Source organism: Asterias amurensis, chromosome 20 (genome assembly GCF_032118995.1).
Source record: "Asterias amurensis chromosome 20, ASM3211899v1".
NCBI lineage: Eukaryota > Metazoa > Echinodermata > Asteroidea > Forcipulatida > Asteriidae > Asterias > Asterias amurensis.
Window position 1 is genome coordinate 913,533 of NC_092667.1, and position 23,252 is coordinate 936,784.

General features: G+C 38.0%; 2 protein-coding genes across 3 annotated transcripts in view; one reads left to right on the top strand and one right to left on the bottom strand.

Moving 5' to 3' along the window:
* Positions 1-5,585: 5,585 nt before the first annotated feature.
* Positions 5,586-7,575, bottom strand: LOC139952671 (C-type lectin domain family 4 member M-like). Its single transcript, XM_071951873.1, has 2 exons — positions 7,290-7,575; positions 5,586-5,764 (listed from the first exon to the last, which is right to left on the bottom strand). Exons 1-2 carry the CDS (start codon positions 7,573-7,575, stop codon positions 5,586-5,588), a joined length of 465 nt encoding a protein of 154 aa, XP_071807974.1.
* A 9,517-nt stretch (positions 7,576-17,092) lies between these two features.
* The window catches only part of LOC139952553 (uncharacterized), a 52,475-nt gene continuing 46,315 nt past the window's right edge, over positions 17,093-23,252 (top strand). For both annotated transcript variants that reach the window (XM_071951722.1, XM_071951723.1), the window contains exons 1-2: positions 17,093-17,320; positions 18,686-18,716. In XM_071951722.1, the coding sequence (XP_071807823.1) occupies positions 17,285-17,320; positions 18,686-18,716 (67 nt within the window). In that variant the 5' untranslated portion in view covers positions 17,093-17,284. The remainder of the gene's footprint in view (positions 17,321-18,685; positions 18,717-23,252) is intronic.

The window sequence follows — 23,252 nt, forward strand, 5'->3', positions numbered from 1 at the left end:
GATATCTTATAATTTAAGAACATACCCCATTAACCTGGGGAAGAACTACATATAGCTGCGTATGATCATGACTATTTTGGTGTGAGTTTATTGGTTAAAAACAACTTATTTTCGGTGTTTGTCGCTTAAATATTTTTTTCTGAAATGTCTTACAGTTTTTATTGATTGATTTATCACCACTTTTTTTTTTTGTGACTCAATGAGCCGTGTTTTTATTGCCAATTGAGGTTTTAGCATATTTTAAGAGGCTGTGTCTCGGAAACAATATGGGGTATGGATTTAATTTTTGGTGTGTGTTCATTTTAGCCATAGTGGAACAGTTTCATGTAAATCTGAGCTGATTTGACTGCCGGTTAATTTCAATCCATAGGTTTGTACGGTAAATATTTGGGGGAGGGGGTGTCTGGCAGGCCTAATGCAGCAGACAATTTGTCTGGCGGTTGATATTTTTTACTAAGTATCATGTTAATGACCATTTCCACTTGGTTTCATGTGGTACCTAGAATGTTTGAGACCTGCCCCCTTCGATAAAATGGAATAACCCCATTGAGGATATCAATGAATATGACTCCCGAACCCCAGGTCATTTAAAGCCCGGCATCAACCCCTGCGAAACTTTCGCAGCGAAAACAGGGCTGTGACGTCATTATTCGTATCGCATTTGCATTCGCAGGAAGTATAAACTTGGCTTCACACTAAACGGAGAAATGGCTGAATTAGTCATAACAGGATTAATAGGGAGGTTTAGCTGCACATTACTCGAGCAAAAACGTGAACGTACAAGTCAAACAAATTGCTGTAAAAATCTCATGTTTTAAACATACGTAAAAGTATCATTCCTCAACTCAGGTATGTACTTGCAGACGTCATACATGAGCATGAAATAAGCCCAAAGTGGTGACGTCACCTAGATACGACACAACTTTCTGACGCTCACGTAACGTGCAGCTAAACCTATAGTGGTCTACTGTATACATGGGTCTAAGCGCACACAAAAAAAACAGTTGACTTGGTAGTTCCTGCACTATAAATAGCACAGTGCATACAGAACGTTTGCACTTATTTATTCGCTAGTTCACAGAGCCGGTGTGGCAGGAGATTCGGTGCCCCCCCCCCCCATCCCATACGGCAAACTGTGTACAAACTTCGTCTGAAAGCGCCCTCTTTTGAGTCCTCCTCCTCTAGCCAATGTTAATTTTCCATAATTATATGGGGTACAGAATCTCCAGTGGATAGATTTCCCCAGGGACACATGTCCTTAGATGCCATGTCTTTATCCGCAAGGTTAAAGGGAGGTACTTGCTTTTCAGAACCAGTGATTTTATTGGACGATCACTTCATTGGATAAACGTGCAGTGACGTAACCTTTCTATATCTGTGTTTTTATTGGTCCGAGGTGACGTAGGCAGCCGCACTTCGTCTGCATTATGAATCTAGGTGAAAAGGTGCAAATGGACGGGGATTGACCGAGGCTATAGAGGACTAACCCTAACCTTAACCCTTACCCTAACCCTAACCCACTCTCTGGCGTTATTCACGAGCTTCGAAGTCTGACGTCGTGTTCAGGCAAACCTTTCCCTAGCCTGAACGTCTGACGTCATTCTTCGAGGCACGTTGCGGATAAAGACAGGGGCCCAGTCTAACCTTTCCTTAAAGTTTAAGGAGGGTGAATCAAAAGAGGGCGCTTTCCCAGATGACTACACAGTTTGAAATGGGGGGAGAAGGAACATAATCTGTGAGGGGGAGACAATCATGTCCTTAGGCAGAAACAGTGTGAGAAGCCGTTGCCCAGAAAATTCTGCCCGCCGAAGATTCTGTCCCATATATGAGAAATTAACATGGGATGATGATTCACAAGAGGGCGCTATCAGAAGAGGTTTGCACACACAGCTCGCCATATGGTGTGGGGATGGGGGGGGGGGGGGGGGGGGCGACACCGAATCTCCAGGGGACAGAATCTCCAGCCGGGTTGGTTGGAGATTTGAAGGGTTTGGGTTGTTTAAGAGTTCAAGGGTCAGGGTTAGGGTTAAGTTAGTGTGGAGGGTCGAGGTTGGTTATGGTTTGTTTGAAAGGATCGGTGTTGCTTAGGGTTAATTTTGAAGTTTCAGGTTGGTTAGAGTTAATATTAAGGGACTGGGGCGAGGGGTCAGGGTTGGTAAGTTTTGATGTTTTTGATGTTTAAGTATTGGGGTCGGTTATAACTTCGCACAAGTCATTTGAGAAGTTGAGTAAAATATAGTTGTTTGTGCATAATATAGTTTATTGTAAACTTGCAGTGCTGAGAAATAATTTTAAAGCATAAATATCATAAATATTACATATAATTATATTTTTACATCAATTAATTATTACTAGTCCATTTTGGCTGACGGATACCCTATGTAATTGTCTCTTCTTGGAAACTTGAGGTGATGGCTCTGCGAGAGCCGGTTGGTTTATTCAATGTATAGTGTGCTCTAAAGCAGTCGTTATAGGAGACAGTGACAACGACGAGAGTACAGTTGTCGAAATGTTGAGACTAAACCAACTGGCTTTTCCAGGGCCATCAAATTGTTTAACTTGGGTACCCGTAAGATTAAACTAATTTGCGCATTCTTGTGTAAAGATTCAAATTTCACATAATTAACCCCGTTCGAATATTTATAATGCAATATAATACATCTAGATTATCTTAACTTATCTTAACATTTGAAACGTTTTCAGTTCATCGTTGAATTTCAACACATAACATCCCCATTAGGTCCGCATTCACTTATTATTTACTTTTCGCTCCCTCTTCCCGTTTGGGAATTTGTCTTTTGTGTTCCCAACCTCCTGTGATAAAAACAATCCCCTTCCCGACCCCGCCTCTGTTGTTACCCTCCCCTGCTTTCATTTCCTTCGTCGCTATTGTCGAATTCCACTTACAATGACTGTTTTTGTTGAAGCCATTATACACTTTCAGAACAGAAAAAAAAGTTCACAGATTTACAAATAGGGTTTACAGAAGATAGTGGTGAAAGACTTCTCTTGAAATATTATTCCATGAAACGCTTTACTTTTTGAGAAAACATTGAAACAATTATCAATTCTCGATATCGAGAATTCCGTTTTTTTATTAAACACATGCTCATGACACGGCGAAACGTGCGGAAACAAGGGTGGGTTTTCCCGTTATTTTCTTCCGACTCTGATGACCAATTGAGCCTAAATTTTCACAGGTTTGTAAGCTGTGATACACAAAGTGTGGGCCTTTGGACAAAACTGTTAACCGAAAGTGTCCAATGGCTTTAAACCAGTATACCTGGGCCCAATTTCATGGCTCTGCTTACCATAAGCGAATGTTGTGAAGACGGTAATTCGCCATCGATTTTCATAAAAAGCATTGGTAAGCCATTTGTACTGTTGGTAAAACATGGTTAAACGTGCGTATTGTGCAGTATTGTATATTGGTAAAAAGGCGTTTATGCTACTCTCACACTAGGGAAAATATGCTAGCAAATGGGCTTACGAATGGAATTATTTGACAATCGCTCAAACTTCGCAACATTCGCCGTGTTTCGTGAGCGTTGGTAACAATTTCGGAACGTTCACTAGTCATTCTCCACCTCTTTTCGAAGATCACTCAATCAAAATGTGGCAAATATTCTTGCGATTATGAATAAATTATTGCGAATAAAAATGTTTACATTCGCGGTGAATTCGCCAAACAATTGCGATTGGATGGTGAATATTTTCATCTTGGTCACCCCTCGGTTGTCCCTCGACCTCTCCTTAACAATATGTGACGAATGCTTACCAACGCTCGACAATGATAGCCAATGCCTTACAAATAGGCAACGAACGTTGCGCACGTCGCGACTGAGCTTACCAACAATTTCAAACAAATGAAGCGACTGCTAGCGAATGTTACGAATGCTTGCGAATGCTTACGAAAGGGCTTACAAACGTTAATAATGCACTTAGGAATGTTACGAATGTCTTACCATCTTTGCCAATGTCTTGCCATTTTCTGACTAATTTCCGAACGATGGATTACGCGGCCGCGATTGCTATAAATACCGGGGCGAATCTCGCTCTGGCCACTTGTTCGTTTGACAAACAGCAACACCACATTTGTAAGAAAGGGGACCCGCGAAGGTTACAAACGCCTTACAGGTGCCTTTACGAACGTTGCCAACGCTTACGTATGCTAAAGCAATGGCTTACCAATGCTAACGAATGTCGAGGCGAATGACCGTCTTCGCAGCATTCGCTGAAATTAACAAACCGGCTTGTAAATTGACCGATCTTCGTAAGGAGATTGGGCGTGACGGGTAACCGCTCCGAATTTGTTACGAACGCTTACGAAGACACGGCGAATATTGCAAAGTATGAGCGATTGTCAAATATTTTCATTCGTAAGCACATTCACTCTAATATTATTCGCAACAGTGTGAAACAGCATTGGAAAGCGCTTTTTAATTTCAGCGAATGTTGCGAAGACAGTCATTCGCCGTAGATTTTCGTAAGTATTGTTAGCCATTAATAACGTTGGTAAAGCGTGCGTACGCGTTGGCAACTTTCGTAAGCTATTGTAAGGCATTGGCAATCATTGGCTAGCATTGTTAAGCATTCGTAAAAATTCGTAACACATTGGTATGGACAGGTCGAGGGGTGACCGAGGGCGAACGTGAAATTATTCACCATCAAATCGCAAGTTTTTGGCGAATTCATCGCGAATTTCAATAATCATATTCGCAAGAATATTCGCCCAAGTGTGAGAGTAGCATTAGCAAAGAATTGGCGCTTGCGGAAGCATGGAATTCTGAACTTATGTCAAGGGTATTTCATGTGTTAGTGGAGAATTTTGGCTTGAGGCGTGCGTACTCCACGTTACTAAACATTACTAAATACGCTTACACATCTAAGGCAGAAATTTGGCGCTTGCACCACAGTAAGCGGATAACGGTGATCGTAAGCGGAGAATTCAGCGGTAAGCAGAGCCATGATGTTGGGCTCTGTTCCTGTTTGTGTGTTGTCATTAGATTTCGAGAAAGACTCTGCTTTAGGGTTGAAATTACCTTTTTTGAAAGATGGTAGCTGGAGAAAAAAAGTCGTAAACAAATCATTTGCAAAAACTTAGCATTTTTAACAAGTTTTTTAACAACTTCCAAAAGTGACCTTTATATGGGCCTAACTTTGAAAAAATTGGTGCTCCTTTGAATCAAAAAAAAAGTTGTCATATTTCATACTAAAAGTTGATCATGAGAATGCTTAAACGTTTGTGTCAACGTTTGACGCCATATCAGTTTATCAGTTAGTAACATGAACTTAATTACAACTAAAATGTTGTGCACTTGTTCTGCATCTTCTGCACTTGACGAGCCGAAATCCCAGAAAGGAGGCTATTGCAAAAATCAAGATGACACACTACAAAAGCATGAATCAAGCGTTCTGTAGTGTGTTTATCTGTCAGATTGCGAATTTTTCACAATTTTGTGAAGTGCAAAAGATGCTGATCTACGAATCGACTGAGCAATTAGCAGCAAACTTTCAAGAGATTTTAGGGCAATGTGCCCGAATAATCTTCATAGAAGTAGTTTGGCCAGAATATTGAGCAACCTTTAAAATTCTGGAGCTACGGGACGCTGACATATTAACGTGCGTGTTGCTCCACAGCCCCAATCGTGCCAGCCACCAGCCGAGCCTTCTGCACAACCTTCATCACCGCCGTTCGGCTCACCATCCTGCCATCTCTTGTCTTGCACGTCAATAGTACCTTCACCAAAACACACCCAGGTACCTGGACAAAGTCAATCAGAAACGAAAAGTCTCATAACATAAATGTATTAAAAAATATTTTAGCTTGACTTCAGAGTAAAAAATTCCCAATCATTATCTTCAAACTGTGTGAGTTTGTTACATCAAACTCACACAGTTTGAAGATATTGGTGGTAGAAAGCTTCCCTTAAAGGGACACACCGGCTCACCGTTTACGCAATTTAGGGGTGTAGAATCATAAATAATGTTTTTATAGATGGTTGATGTAAAAAAAAATCATCAAAATGTCACGTATTTAGCGAAAAATGGAGAAAAAAAAAAGCGGCCATATAACAAGCTTCCGTTACACGGACTCTTTGAATGTGAATCTTACGTTAGATTTTTCACCATTATTTAAATTTTGTAGCGATAATTTGAATACATGATCTTTTTCGTCAATTATTCGTAAATAGTTTTGTAAAAGAAATATTTAAATTTGGTTAAGTAAGTTACTTTTAGACGGCTGAAAGTAAAACTAGCCCGGAAGGTCACGTGATTGTTTGTACCACTTTTTGGTTAGAACAATCACGCGACCTGCGTTTTTGTCTTAAAATGCTCAAAACCGGCTAAATTTGATGATTGTTTTTAAGGACTGTTCTTCTTCATTCCTGGAAGACCGTTGAAGTCATATCTTAGTCTATTTTGTAGCCCAAATAGCCCAATTCGGCCGGTGTGCCCCTTTAAAATATTACTTGCTGAGGTGCTTTAGTTTTTAAGAAACGAGAAAACAAGTAACGACAATAATTTTCTTCTCAGGAGACGAACATTATTTTAGCATGCAAAACATGACATTCACTCATTTTTACTCATTGGTACCTCAGCAAGTAATATTTTAAGGGAAGCCTTCAACTGTCATAATCTTCAAACCGTGTAAGTTTAATGTAAATCTATGGATAATGTGTTTTGTGTTACAAAAAGTACCCCAATCCTTGAATCAAGTCTAGAAATGTAACAGTTACGTTGCGTCCCTCGACCCCGGAAATGGTTTCCGATTTGAAAAAAATAAACGTTGTGGGTGTTTTGCAAAACAGTTTTATTTCAATGATACATTAGAACAAATGTTTGTATCATTGGCAAATCAAAATTATACTTGAAACAATTTGCTGTGAGCAGGGTAGCATTGAGTATGTTATTTTTGAGAACTTTGAAATAAAATCTTTAAAAGAAAAATTTATTATTTGCAAAATATAGTATTCGTTCAAGTTTTTGTTTCATTTTCGAGACACACAAGACTTCCAGAGTCTCTTTATACAGTTTCCTGTAGCTATATCCACATTCCATCTTCTTTTAACACAGATTCACGCCTCTTGTAGGCCAACCGCTACACTTTAACTCACTGCCTTCAATTTTCCGCCTACTCTGTCCAAGTTCAAGAGAAAAGTCAACAGATAGTTACTCTTACCTTTGATATGTCCTTATTTTCCTTGTAGCCCCCATCCTGGGTAGCATTTTGGCCTTTTGCTGGCAATTTGTTATAAAGATATGTTTATAGAGCTGTGTACAATTACCTTCAGCGTCAAGGTCGTTACAACCAATCCAGAAATCACTGCGACGGAACATGATGAGGATGTGTTGTAAATCTTCTTTGGATTGAGGGACAACCATCACCCCACCCAACTCAACACAAATCTGCTTGCCCTCTTCCCATGTAACGTCGGCACCATGCATCTTGTAGCATTTGTCTCGCCACTGGCTCCAAGTAGGAGGGCATGGCTTCCAACACCGCCCGTTTACAGCAGCGTAGTCTGCCATCATAAGTACACCAACAACACCCAGCAGTTTGCTCGCCAACATTTTGCAGACCATCTCTTGACAAACTGAAACTGCCAGGTGTTAACCAAGAAGGTGTAACCGTCACAGAACGGAACCGTGCCAAGATCCTAAATTTCCCAATAAAAACATGGCTCACTGGGTCACAAAGAAACAGCGCAACAGTGAGTTTCTCAAAAACCACGATAATTCAACCCAAATATAGTATATAAAATGTGTAGGGAAAAAACTCGTCTTATTATAATTTTGAGTTGTGCATAATAAGCTGTGCCGTATAAGTCATTTAGATGAAACCAAAAATCAAATTGTCATGGAAATTTTCTTGCAAAATGTTTTCTTGAGGACTTAAAATTTATTTCACTGACTGAAGATATTGGCGCGAGTCCGAGTGCCCACTTGGATATGGCGCACGCGGCGGCGGCACCCCAAGATATCACGCCCGCAAAAAAGACATGCACGAGCGGCGAAGCCGCTAAGCGCCTTTAGCAACTCGTTTATCTAATTAGTTATTCATATGAGCCTTCTATGTTGACCTCAGCACGTGACTTTTTAGTGCACCATTATGTGTGTGTGGGTCATGGGGCGTGCATGCGGCGTGTGATCTATGACATTGCGTCTTCTTATTAGCCAACATTTATCACGCACATGCATTATGCATTAAATTTCTTCAACCAAAGAACTGTGGCAAAAAGTTTTTTTAAACACTTTAAAAAAATATAAGGCCCCAAAACGAGTTGCTATTAAAGGTGCTTCGTGGCTGGGGTCGTGCTTGACATCTGGGGATGCCGCGTGCGCCTTGACTAAAGGCTACTAGGACCCCGGTTCGAATCCTGCTAGGGGCACTATGTGTGTTAGGTTTCAGTCCATACTGGTAAAAATTTCAAATTGTCAAGAGATGGTTTGCAAAAAGGCGGCCAGCAATTTATTGACTGTCGTTTGTATACTTATTAGGCACAACCTTCACAGAACGGAACCGTGCCAAGATCCATAAATTGGCAATAAAAACACGGCTCATTGAGTCACAAAAAAAAAACAGCCCAGCGTAGAGTTCTCTAAAAGTGGTGATAAATCAATCAATAAAAACTATAGGACATTTAAGAAAAAATAATAAAATATATAGAATTTGAAGAAAAAAATGTACATGTAGACTTGTTAAGATGTTGAGTTTGCATAAAAAGCTGTGGCGTAGTACGTAATTGAGTTGAGATGGAAATTAAGAATTGCAGGGAAATAACTTATTTGTTTTCTCAAAGACTTGAAATTTATTTGAGCGACAAACACAGAAAAAAAAGTGTTTTTAACCAATGATTTTACAACCAATTAACAATTGGGTGGCCTGGTGGGTGTAGTGGTATCTCTTCTCGCCTTCCTTCTTTAAGACCCTATCCTGTTTGAATCATGTTCGAATCCTGCTGGGGGAACTATGCGGATTGGGTTTTCAGTCAAAACTGATAAAAATTTCAATTTGTCAAGAAATGGCCTGCAAAATGGCGGCCAGCAAGCTATTGACTGTTGTTTGAAGCACAATCGTCACAGAAACACGGCTCATTGGGTCACAAAAAAAAAGAAACAGCGCAGCGTGGAGTACTCCAGTAGTGGTGATAAATCAATCAATACAAACTGTAAGACATTAAGAAAAACATATTTGAGCAACAAACACAAAAAATGAATATTTTTAACCAATAAACTCACACACCAAAATAGTCATGATCATACACAGATATATGTAGTCCTTCCCCATGTTAATGGGGGTATGTTCTTTTTGGATAAAATAATAAATCAATTATTGTTTTTATCACATTGAAACCAATGTGCTTTATACATGCTAATAAACTCTGATGATTTGGGGTTGAACAAAAAAAAATTACTACAGCGGGGTTTGAATCAACGACCATTTGACTCATTGTTCCTATATTAGCAGAATTCGCACTTGCATCTTAAAGGCAGTAAACGCAATTGGTAATTACTAAAACTTTTTTTTAGCATAACAACTTATTTTGTAACAATGAATGGAGAGCTGTTAATGTAGGTTTTCTCGGTCAAATTCGACAAATGAGCAGCCAATTCCATTTTCATGCGTTCGAATTAAAGCTATTTTGCCTCTCCGGTTTTTACTGCGTTTGAAATTCAGAATTCGGCCATTCAATTTCGTTTTGAGTCGAGTCAAATTCCTTTAGCACTCTGTTCAGTTTAGCATACCGTCATTCTTTTTCGTGACACATATGCCCCAAGAAGCGTCTGCGAATTTGAATGCTGCTTTGATTGAAGGTTAAATTAAATGATTATTTTGTTAAATTGAATGACGCAACATTACATTTGACTAAATCATAAAACGAAATCGAATCATCCTTTTCAGTAGCATTCGATTTCATGCGAAATAGAATAGGCTGGTGGTTAAATTGGCTGCTCATTTTCTGAAAACCTATAGTATAAAACATTGCGAGAAACAGCTCCCTATGAAGTAACATAGTGCGAATTTCTGCTAAGTAACAATGAGTCAAATGGTCGTTGATTCAAACCCCGCTGTAAATTTTCTTTACCCCAAATCGTCAGAATTTATTAGCATTTATAAAGCACATTGGTTTCAATGTGATAAAAACAATGATTGATATCTTATAATTTAAGAACATACCCCATTAACCTGGGGGAAGGACTACATATAGCTGTGTGTGGTCATGACTATTTTGGTGTGTGAGTTTATTGGTTAAAAACAACTTATTTTCTGTGTTTGTCGCTCAAATTTTTTGTTCAGGGTTGGTAAGTTTTTTTCAAGGCTCTGGGTTGCCTAGGGTGGATGTTTAAGTGTTGGGGTTGGTTATAACTTCGCACAAGTCATTTGAGAATGTAAGTAAAATATAGTTTTTTTGTGCATAATATAATTTATTATAAACTTTCAGTGCTGAGAAATCATTTTAAAACATAAAAATCATAAATATTACATAAAATTATATTTTTACATCAATTAATTATTACTAATCAATTTAGTCTGACGGATACCCTATGTAATTGTCTTTTCTTGGAAACTTGAGCTGATGTCTCTGTGAGAGCCGGTTGGTTTATCCAATGTAGTGTGCTCTAAAGCAGTCGTTATAGGAGACAGTGACAACGACGAGATTACAGTTGTCGAAATGTTGAGACTTAACTTCCTGATTTTCCTAGGGCCATCCATTTGTTCAAATTGTGTACCCGTAGGTTAATGATACTGCCTTCATGAACCCCGTTCAAATAGTTATAATACAATACATCTAGATTATCTTAACCTACATTTGAAACGTTTTCAGTTCACCATTGAATTTGAAAACATATTGCAATGCGAAATCAAAAAAGTTATTTATGATAGAAATGCGTTATAAGTTTTGTCTTTGCATTCTCCTTTTAACAACATAATTTTGGTCTTCCGCAATCAGTAACTAATTACTTTTCGCTCCCTCTTTTCAGTTTGGGAATTTGTCTTTTGTGTTCCCAACCTCCTGTGATAAAACACTCCCCTTCCCGACCAAGCCTCTGTTGTTAATGCCGAAACGGAAAAAAGACGGACAACGTTTTCACAATGAAAGATTCGTCTTAACTTAGGATGGGTGGTTTGCCACAGTGGTTTGTATTGTGACTCTGCCCAGTCACTTTAACCCTCCCCTGTACACAACGTACACTTGGAGAATTTTATACGTAGAGTTTTCGAGCGGACTTGCCGCGCGCAGCGCGGCATCCCGCTAGTAAATATTAAGAGGGGCGTATACGCTTACAAAGCTAGCGCAGAAATTCGGCGCTTGCACAGTAAGCGGATTACTGTGATCGTAAGCGGAAAATTCGGCGGTAAGCAGAACCATGCAATTGGGCTATGTTCCTGTTTGTGTGTTGTCATTAGCCTTCAAGAAAGACTCTGCTTTAGGGTTGAAATTCCCTCTTTTTTTAAGATGGCGGATAGAAAAAAGATGTACACATAATATTTGCAAAACCTTAGCTTTATAAAAAGTGAATTTCCAAAAGCGACTTTTATATAACTTTGAAATAAATAGGTGCTCCTTTCAATTAAATTAAATAAAATAAAATTGTCATATTTTATACTTTTGACGGTCATAGAAATTGCACCCCCCCCCCCCCCATTATTTTTGTTGCACTTACTTATTACGTAACATTTAATTATTCAAGAGTAGCGCCCTCTCTCGAGAAGCGTTTCAATTTCGCGCACTTCCGCCACCCTCATAATGATTCCAGCGAAGACGTAACAACATGTATTTGTCTTCGTCTGCTTATACAGGTAATAATCTTTTGCTTTATTTTCATACATGTTCCATTTAAAATCATCATTCATTGTACATTATTGTAAACTGGTATTTATCTTCAACAACTATTGATTCTATTTTTATAGACTAAAGATTTATCCCGGTTTAGTTTTCTGAAGACAAGTTCATTTATTTATTTATTGAATTATACCCTTGTATACTTATTTTACAAGTATTTGTTAAAATTTCCGATCAGGACATCGGCCAAGTTTTATTTGCATTTTGTTGTACTCCATTGATTATCTAAGATGGCGCATGATGTTAAAGTCAAATGTCAAGATCTAGAGCAAAGCTGTTTATTTCAAGCATTTACGATTTCCTTTAATATTCTTTGTACATAAATATTGTTCTGTGATTATTTGTTTTGAAAGTTAATTAATATAATGATTCCAGCGAAGACCTAACAACATGTATTTGTCTTCGTCTGCTTACAGGTAATAAAATGGTACACCGTGTAATGAAAACAACTTGCCGTCAGCCTCCATCCTTAAAGGCAGTGGACACTATTGGTAATTGTCAAAGACTAGCCTTCACAGTTGGTGTATCTCAACATATGCATAAAATAACAAACCTGTGAAAATTTGAGCTCAATCGGTCATCGAAGTTGCGAGATAATAATGAAAGAAAAATAACCATTGTCACACGAAGTTGTGTGCGTTTAGATGGTTGATTTCGAGACCTAAATCTGAGGTATCGCTGACAGATTGTCTTGCGTGTTGCTCCACAGCCCCCATCGTGCCAGCCATCAGCCCAGCCTTCGGCGCAATCGTCTCCGCCGTCTGGCTGACCATCCTGCCATCTCTTGTCCTGCACGTCAATAGCACCTTCATCATCCAGACACACCCAGGTACCTGAACAAAGTCAATCCCAAATAAAAAGTTTCATTACATAAATGTATTAACAAATATTTCAGCTTCACTTCAGGGTAAGAAATTCCCAATCATTATCTTCAAAATGTGTGAGTTTGTTGCATCAAACTCACACAGTTTGAAGATATAGATGGTAGAAAACTTCTCTTGAAATGTTACTTGACTGATGTGCTGTAGTTTCTTAGAAATGAGTAAAACAAGTAACAATATTTTTCTCTCAGGAGACGAAATTTGTTTTAGAAGTAAAACGTATTTTCTTGACATTGTTTTACTCATTGCTAAAACAAAAACAGCACCTCAGCTTGTAAAGGAAGCTTTCTACTATCATTTACTACTTTGTGTTTTGTGTAATAATAAGTAACCCAATCCTTCAATCAAGGCTAGAATTGTAATCGGTTGTGCTCCTCGACCCGGATATGCAACGAAGGTGATCATAACTTACTTTTCCGATTTGATAAAAATAGCGTTGTGGGTTCTTTACAAAATAGTTTTATTTCAATGATAAACTAGAACAAATTATTGCATCATTGGCAAATTAAACTAAAATAGTCATAAACACCTTAGACAGTGTCCCTAGTCCTATTGGTGGAGAGCGCGTCACGTGGGGGTGTATAAACCTTTGCTAGTAGACTGTGCAAGTCTCGCGCGCACGAAGCGAGAAAACACGACAACAGAAGAACTTTATTTTTTTATGAATCAAATCTTTGCTTTAATTTATTCTCAATACTGAATCTGAACAACAAAAATACTCTATAGAGCTTGTTTAAATTAGTTCTAGCTTTTTAAACAAATACACAATTATCGGTTAAAGTCTATGTATAGACAAAAGTAAATCTCTGGGACAAGGATGTTTATTTGATCATAAATTTTGTGAAACCCCTTTTGTAAATCTACGCCCGAATGTGAAACAACTCAAAGTTGGTTTATACGCGGACGCACGATGGTCGCCAGGGCGTTAGATAAACGCGTGACGCAGTTTAAAGAGGAAGCCGACACCTAAACGACCAATGAAAAAGCTTTTAACCCCGCGCGACCAAAACAAGCGTCTGTGTACGTTTTGTGATCGGAGATGGGCACAAATTCTTAATTTTTACCAAGTAACCTGACCTAAGGTCAAGTTTAATTATTGGTTTTTCTTCGTTATTATGTTGACTTTATTTTTTACTTTTATACATTATGTTAATTAGTATTACATTTTTAACAACATACGTCATTTTTATGGTCATAAACTACATTAAACTAAAGTAATGGACGAAACAAAATCTCCCCAACGTAAAACTCATTATAAGGTTGGGACCACAATGGTCCCGCAAGTTCAAATCCGCGAAAGACTTTCACAGTCTATGACCTGGGGTGGATTTCACAAAGGTAGTCCTAACTTAGGACTAGTCCTAAGCAATGCTAAGAGATAGGACCAGTCCTAAGTTAGGATGAGTTACTGGTCCTAATTTAGGACTGGTCCTATCTCTTAGCATTGCCTAGGACTAGTCCTAAGTTAGGACTACCTTTGTGAAATCCACCCCAGTATTTATAACCAGCTGGCTTCCGCGTGTCGGGCGCGCAAGATTATCACGCGGAACGCAATTCATAGCTATAGTAACCAAATATATATAATTAAATTCTATAGTAACAGCGCGTAGTATTCTCTTGGCAAATTGAGTTGTTGTCTGGTATTGTAACAAAAAGGTGCAACCTTCGCAGAACGGAACCGTGCCAAGATCCTGCTATCGCCAATAATACACGGCTCTTTGGGCCTCAAAGAACAAGGCGCAACAGGGCGTTTTGCAATTAAACAGCGATAATTTAATTAAAAACAAGTAATAAACTTAAATACTATATATAGGCCTAGCATTTTTAGAAGAAACAAAACAGACTTATTATAATTTTGAGTTGTGCATAATAAGCTGTGGCGTAGTCACAAAAGTAGATGAGACGAAAATTACAAAAAACAGTGCAAATTGTTTCTAAAAGACTTGAAATTTATTTCAGCGACACTACAAGATATGCCCAGCATTTAAGACACTTATATATCGTTAAATATCATTTTACTATTTCTTCTTTGTTTTGTAATTTTTTTGTAAAATCACACGGGGTCTATCTTAGACATGGCGGCCTTACACTTTTGTATTACATACACTGTTCACATAATATGCATCTAGAATATCTCAACTTACATTCGAAACATTTTCAGCTCATCGTTGAACTTGAAACCATAATCATAATGTGAAATCACAAAACTTTATTAGAAATGACTAATACTTCTTTGTCTTTGCCTTCTCTTTTTACCTCAGATACCCGCCCCCCCCCCCCCCCCATTCAGTCTGCCTAGTTCAATATTTAATAATTTGCCTCTTCCTCATCCGATCGTTAACTTTGTATGTTCATGTTCCCTTTGCCTCCTGTGGTAAAGCAAGCCGCCCCCTAACCTTCACCCTCCTCTTCAAACTAATAAACAATCTGGTTTATAGCGCCCTCTAGTTGAAACACCTTCGGCCCTTCAACATTTGCATACCGCCCTCTATCAACAACAAAAAGATTCTTAAATTATGAATAAAACGACTTGAAAAATAGGCCTAACGCCCTCGTGTTAAAAGCACTTTCGGAGATTAAAAATCTGCTAGCATGCTGAGCTGAAACATCTGACGTCACACTTCGAGGCTTATCGTTTACTTCAGAAAGCTCCCTTGAGCCTACGTCAGGATCCTTCCAAATGCACCTTTGACCTCGCATTCATTTCACATTGAGATTCGCAGTCAAATCACAGTACGTACAAATATACACCAAAACAACATCCCATACCATACAGTCTAAACTTGGTGTTGGTTGATCACTAGCCATTGCAAAAACAAATACAGGTCCAATGATATCAATTGATAAACTTGCAGTGACGATGGCTTTCCGAATTATACTATGCGGTAGATAGAAAAGTCTCCAAACTCAAAAAATCTGCTCCGCAGTAGTAAAATATAAAGCAACACACTGAACACTCAAATTAATAGACTTCAACATCTTCAGAATTGGGCTTCTAAACATGATCATGCAACTCCTTTTCTCAAAAAGCTACATTGGCTCCCGGTGAAAGAGCGCATTCAATTCAAAATATTGGTGCATGTGTATAAATGCTTAAATGGACTTGCACCAGCATATCTTTCATCTTGTTTTTCTTTTCACATTCAAACCAGGGCTGGGCTTCGCTCAGCATCAGACAAAACCTGTCTTGCTGAAAATAAACTAAGCAGCAAATCTCTTCAATCCGCTGCATATAAATCATTTTCCTTAGCCGCTCCAGGACTGTGGAACCATCTTCCCATTACACTACGCACCTCAATTTACTGCCTATTTTCAAGAAAGCACTTAAAAAACATCTTTTTCCTAAGTGTCTGTTTATTGCTTTATTGTTCATTTGTTGTATTATCTGCATTGCTATTGTTCGTCTAAAGCGCTGTGGTCTAAATGAAATGGCGCTATATAAAAACCCATTGTAGTGTATTGTATTGTATTGTATTGAACAAATTCTATACCTGGCACGTAGTTACTCACATGGGGTTACCAAAAAGCAAATAATATCTGTTCTAATCCCACCCGAGTACCATGCCTGTGATATTTTTTCACAGGACTCGGGAAAGTACTGAGTAGGCCTATACAGTGCTAACACACATCGATGTATGGGCAAACAACCCAAATTAATCGAATTGCCTCGAGCTACCGGGCAACCTCGGTAGTCTAGTAAGCTCTAGAATTGCAAAGTTCGTGTGTTCGAATCCCACCCGAGTAACATGCCTGCGATATTTTTTTCACAGGACTCGGGAAAGTACTGAGTATACAGTGCTAACACACATCGGTGTACAATGTATGTGTAAACAACCAAAATTGATATTCTTTATCTCCGATGCAAATTTAACATCTCTTATAATATTTGTTTGGATTATCAATTTATATTATAAATTGATAAATATGCAATGCCTTAAATCCTATATATAAAAATTCTTGTTTTTATATTACTGGTATGTGATGGTAACGTCTGTAAACACAGAGCATAGTTGTTGTTGTATCTTATAGGTTTACGGCGCATGACTATTTTACTGTAAACATGATCACGTGGTGTATCTATTTTAGATCTTTCCCAAGGTTCCATTGTTACATAACTTTACCCAAAAGACTCTAAAATCGATACATCACTCCTCGTGATATCGACTACCAATAATCATGACCCGTGTACCCCTTGCAACACGGCAAACTGCCTCCCTTTTTCGCCAACGTTACACCAGAAAACACTTAATCCCCTATTAAGAGGTCTGTCCCGCTTTGTAACCCCCAATCTAGGATCGATAAAATAGCGGCCCTTCTTAAGAAAGATACAACTCTCACTCAGTTCTCACTAGAGTAATATTCTCTTGACGCCATTTTGGATAAACTCACCAAAATATCTCCTTATTTCCTAAGTAGGCTTATTCGGAAGTAGTTCTAAAACTAATTTCATCTTCATGTATGCCGAGTTGGAATTGCAACCGGGGTTGCTTGCCGTCAGTGGGAGACTAAACCAAATCGTGGATTGTGTTTTAGCTGAGCTTGGTTGCAAGGATGAATAAAAAAGCAACTTTGCGGCTGATCGGACTGGTAAGCAAACATTATAGGTTTTCTCTGTCAATTTCGGCAAATGACCAGCCAATTTAACCACCAGCCTATTCTATTTCGCACGAAATCGAATGCTACTGAAAAGGGTCACTCGATGTGTTTTATGATTAGTCAAATGTAATGTGACGTCATTCGATTTAACAAAATAATAATTCAATTTCGCAATTCATCAAAGCAGCATTCAAATTCGCAGACGCTTCTTGAGGCGTGTCTGTCATGGAAAAGAACGGCGATACCCTAAATTGAACAGAGAGCTAAAGGAATTTGATTTGACTCAAAACGAATTTGAATTGCCGAATTCTTGAAGGCAAAACAACTTTAATTCGAACGCTTGAAAATAAAATTGGCTGCTCATTTGCTTGCCGAATTTGACCGAGAAATTAGTTTTCAACAAACTGTATGCTATTTTATTATTGTATGGAGAAATTTAATTCAAGATTTTTGAACCTATAGTATAGGTTTTCTCGGTCAAATTCGGTAAATGAGCAGCCAATTTCATTTCCATGCGTTCGAATTAAAGCTGTTTTGCCTCTCCAGTTGTTACTGCGTTTCAAGTTCAGAATTCGGCCATTCAATTTCGTTTTGAGTCGAGTCAAATTCCTTTAACACTCTGTTCAATTTAGCGTATCGACATATTTTTTCGTGACACACACGCATCAAGAAGCGTCTGCGAATTTGAATGCTGCTTTGATGATTTGTTAAATTGAATGATCAATTTGTTAAATCGAATGACGCAACATTACATTTGACTATCATAAAACGAAATCGAACTACCCTTTGGAGTACCATTCGATTTCGCGCGAAATAGAATAGCTTTGACCGAGAAATCCTGTATAACTACAACCCGATATACTTGTTATTGGGATGTTTTCCCCCGACATTTACTCCATTTACAGAATTTTGCATAAAGAACATTTTACCTCTATGGTTGTTTCTTTATTTTTTAATTCGTGCTTATAAACTTAATGATAATAAGGTGTGCTTTACACATTTACGCAAATTGACAGATTAAAGTTAAATTATACAAAGACAACTTTGAACAAATTAATAAATACGTCATGGCCATCGTTTTTGAGAGTTCGGCTTACGTAACCTCATGAAGTCTAAATTAAAATCACCTCCAAGTGTGCAATTCTTGCGCTTGTATCTTTCTTGTATATTCTACACTGAGTATGAACCAAATATTAGCATCTTTCCTAAAACTTGTGTTAAAATTGTTTTACCTGTATATGATCAACCACAGCTTCTTTCATATATTTAATTAATACATTGTAAAGCAGATTAAGCTTTTAGACTCTTCAATTTCACAGTCAATGACATGATGTATGTTTGCTTTCTCCATTGCAGGTTCTTTGCATGACGTTTGGCGAATCCACGGGTAAGCTTTCATAGGTTTTTTTCTCATTAAAGGCACAGGGGTGGATTTCACAAAGGTAGTCCTAACTTAGGGCGAGTCCTAGGCAATGCTAAGAGATAGGACCAGTCCTAAGTTAGGATGAGTTACTGGTCTTAACTTAGGACCAGTCCTATCTCTTAGCATTGCCTAGGACTAGTCCTAAGTTAGGACTACCTTTGTGAAATCCACCCCAGGATATCCTGGTATTGTCAAAGACCAGTATTCTCACTTGGCATATCCCAACATATTGCATTAAATAACAATGACATTTTGAACTCAATTTGTCATCGAAGTTGTGAGAGAATAATGAAAGAAAAGAATCCCTTGTTGCACAATTTGTGTTCTTTCATACGCCAATAATAACAGCTTTTAAGGCCTGAAGTCTTTTATTATTTGAGAAAGAAATTACCTCTCTCTCAAAAACTACGGTACTTCAGAGGTAGCCGTTTCTCTTAATGTTTTATACTATCAACGGCTCTTCATAGACCTTTAGCATGCTGCCTCCATCTTGATCATGTTCCTCGCATCGAAAAACAATAATGATTGCTAATAATCATTTTGCAAATAGGAACCAGACCATTTTGTTCTTCCAGCCTCGGTTTGGTAACATTGACATCAATAGGAGAAAGTCAAGATGGCTGTCTATTGCCCGTTACCAAATTTGTTTATGCTAACAATTGTTAGTTTGAGTAATTACCAGCAGTGTCCAGTGCCTTTAACGAAACGCATGTCTATTATGTAGTTCTAAACACATAGTCATAAACAGAAACCTATTATAGGCATCTCGGTTGAATTCGAACTCGCGGCATTTCAATTCTAAAGCGTATAATGTTAGACTATTCCCACGAGGTGACAGCAATATGAATACACAATTAGCATTTTTATTATAAATCACCTTTTCCCCTTTTCCATCAGCGTCGGGCAAAGTTAATACAGCTTGACCTCTTCATCCTTAAAGCCATTCGACACTTTCGGTAAACAGTATTGTCCAAGGCCCACACTTTGTGTATCACAACTTATATATAAAATAACAAACCTGTGAAAATTAAGGCTCAATCGGTCATCAGAGTCGGGAGAAAATAACGGGAAAACTCACCCTTGTTTCCGCACGTTTCGCCGTGCCATGACATGTGTTTAAAATAAATCCGTAATTCTCGCTATCGAGATTTGATATTGTTTTAATGTTTTCTCAAAAAGTAAAGCATTTCAAGGAATAATATTTCAAGAGAAGTCTTTCATCATTTCCTTCTGTAAACGCTGTAAATTATTTGTCAATCTGTGAACTTTTTTTTCTGTACCGATTAAAGTGTACAATGGCTTTTATGAAATATTAATGTTTAAATTGCCGATAGTAGAACTGATATATATATATTTCAGCTACTTTTAAATAATAAATAGACAGGGGGAACAAAAAGAGAGTATCTATGGTGACAATTTGTTGATTATTCTAAAGTATGAAGATTACCAACTGTAAATAATTTAACAATCTCCCGGGTTAGGAAACAATGTATTTCAATCAGGGGCATAGTCATTTGGCTGCTTCTCTGTACAAAATCAGATAAGCACAACAGAAGTGATTTTTGGGGTTGAACAAATAATTGACTAGAGTGGGATTCGAACCAACAACCTCCGGATTAACGTGCCGGCGCTCTACCAACTGAGCAATCTAGCCCTATATTGGCGGTGTCCCTATTTTGTCAATATCTTTGTTCGGGGGTGCCAGTCGGAAGCCATACAACCGTTAACTGCCGTGTAGCCAGGGATCACACCCAAATTACGATACAACCTGGGAAGCGGCAGCTAGGGGATCATCTTAAGGGGATGCGACTTTTTGTTTCAGATATCAATATAAACCACAAAGGAAACTGACTGGGTAGATTTTGGGGGTTGAACAAAGAATTAACTAAAGTGGGATTCGAACCAACGACCTCCGGATTAACGTGCCGGCGCTCTACCAACTGAGCTATCTAGCCCTAGAACAGAAGTGCTTACCAGAAAATGATAAACAGTAAAAATACAAGGTTATTTGTGTACAGTCTGTGACTGATATCTTGCTACAAATGCTAAGCAGAAATTCACTGAGGGATTCATGTCATGGCAAACAAATCTACAGAAGGTATAATCAAAACCCTTTAAACACAAAGTAGCCAAGCACAAAACAATAAATAATGTTACTAATGAAATGCCATGTATTGTCTATGACTGGCTTCCTGCAAATGATTGGCCTTCAAAAAGCTAGTAAACAAAATTTTAATTAAAGGCAGTGGACACTATTGGTAATTACTCACAATAGTTATTAGCGTAAAACCTTACTTGGTAACGAGTAATAAGGAGCTGTTGACAGTATAACACATTTTGAGAAACGGTTCCCTCTGAAGGAAGTATTTTTCCACGAATTTGATTTCGAGACCTTAGAATTAGAATTTGAGGTCTCGAAATCAAGCATCTGAAAGCACACTGTTTCGTGGTGACAAGGGTGTTGTTTTTTTTTGTTTTTTAATTATTGACGACCAATATTGAGCTTTAAAAAAATCACAAGTTTGTTATTATATGCATATTGAGATACACCAAGTGAGAAGGCTGTTCTTAGAGTGTCTTTAACAAATAGTGACAATGAAAACGTACTCTGTAAAAATTAATGCAGTTGTTGACAATGTACAGTATTTTGAGAAACAATTCACTTTCGATGTGGTTATACAGCGAGTTATTTAAAAACATTTCTAATATGAGAAACGTTTCTGCATGAAACGTTTCTCAGATTGTGTATTCCAATGGGAGGCTTTTCGGACGCTTGGTGGCAGCAGACTTAACAGGTAAGTTCCATTGTTCTCGGTCATGAGCGCATGCTCAGATCTACGTAAACAATTGAAATTTACCTGTTAAGTCTGCTACCACCTAGCGTTCCAAAGTCTCCCATTACGGATTATTCTTCATACATGCCTGGACATCACCGCTCTAGATTGTCAGCAATATCTTAAAAACGTTAATTCTCCTTTTAGAAATGAAACTTTCACAGGTTGTTTTATTGTATAATCTACTTCAGGATTAAAGACACTGCACACTATTGGTAAGTGTCAAAGACCAGTCTTCTCACTTGGTGTATCTCAACATATGCATAAAATAACAAACCTGTGAAAATTTGAACTCAATAGAATGTCGCAGTTGCAAGATATGGAAGAAACAAACACTCTTGACACACGAAGTTGTGTGCTTTCAGATGTTTGATTTCGAGACCTCAAAATCTTATTCTGAGGTCTCAAAATCAAATTCAAATAATTTAGTGGAAAATTTCTTCTTTCTTGAAAACTACTTACTTTAGAGGGAACCGTTTCTCACAATGTTTTACAGCTCTACATTACTTGTTACAAAATAAGTTTTTATGCTAACAATTTGTTTTTGAGTAATTATCAATAGTGTCCATGTGCCTTTAAAGGCCTGGACACCTTTGGTAATTGTCAAAGACCAGTCTTCCCCTTGGTGTGTCTCAACGTATGCATAAAAAAACTATGAAAATTTGAACTCAATTGGTCATCGAAGTCGCGAGATAATAATGGAAGAAAAAATACCCTTGTCACATGAAGCTGTGTGCTTTCAGATGCTTGACTTGAATTATATGGTCTCGAAATCAAATTCGTGGACAATTCATTCTTTCTAGAAAACTACATCTCTTCAGAGGGGGCCGTTTCTCACAGTGTTTTATACTATCAACAGCTCTCCATTGCTTGTTACCAAGTACGTTTTCGTGCTACAAATTATTTTAAGTGATTACCAATAGTGTCCACTGCCTTTAAACCAATCAACAAAAACGGTTCAAAAAATCAAAGGCACTGAACACGTTTGGTAATTGTCAAAGACCAGGTATTCTCTCCAGTATAGGTGCATCCCAACATATGCATAAAACAACAAACCCTGGAAAAATTTGGTTTCAATTGGTCATCGAAGTTGCAAGAGAATAATGAAAGAAAAAACCTGGTTGCACACGTTAATTGTGGTGTGCTTTCAGATGCTTAATAAAAGGCTTCATGTATGAAGTCTTTTACAATTTGAGTTAGAAAAAATATCTTCCTCAAAAACTACGTTACTTCAGAGGGAGTCGTTTCTCACAATATTTTAGACCAACAGCTCTCCATTACTCCTTACCATGCAAGTACATTTTTATGCTAACAATTATTTTGAGTAATTACCAACAGTGTCCGTGCAGCAACTTCTCTTAATTACGCCCTCGTGTAAATCAATGTAAAACACCATTTGCCTGGTCAATTTGTAAGTATTGCGATGCAATGTTAAAGAAGTTTTTACTCACGATACGGGATTGTGTCCAAAGTGATTTTGTAAATGTCCATCTAGAGGTGTCCTTTAATTCTATGTTCAGTCTTAGAGCAAATACATGGTTCAATTGGAGAAATCTTGAGATATCTGCTTCGCCTGTTCATAGTTTTTTTCTAGAATTGTTGGTGTTTAGTGTTGGGTTTTGTCAAAAACCTCTCAGCCATTTGAAACTACAAGTCAAAGTAGTAA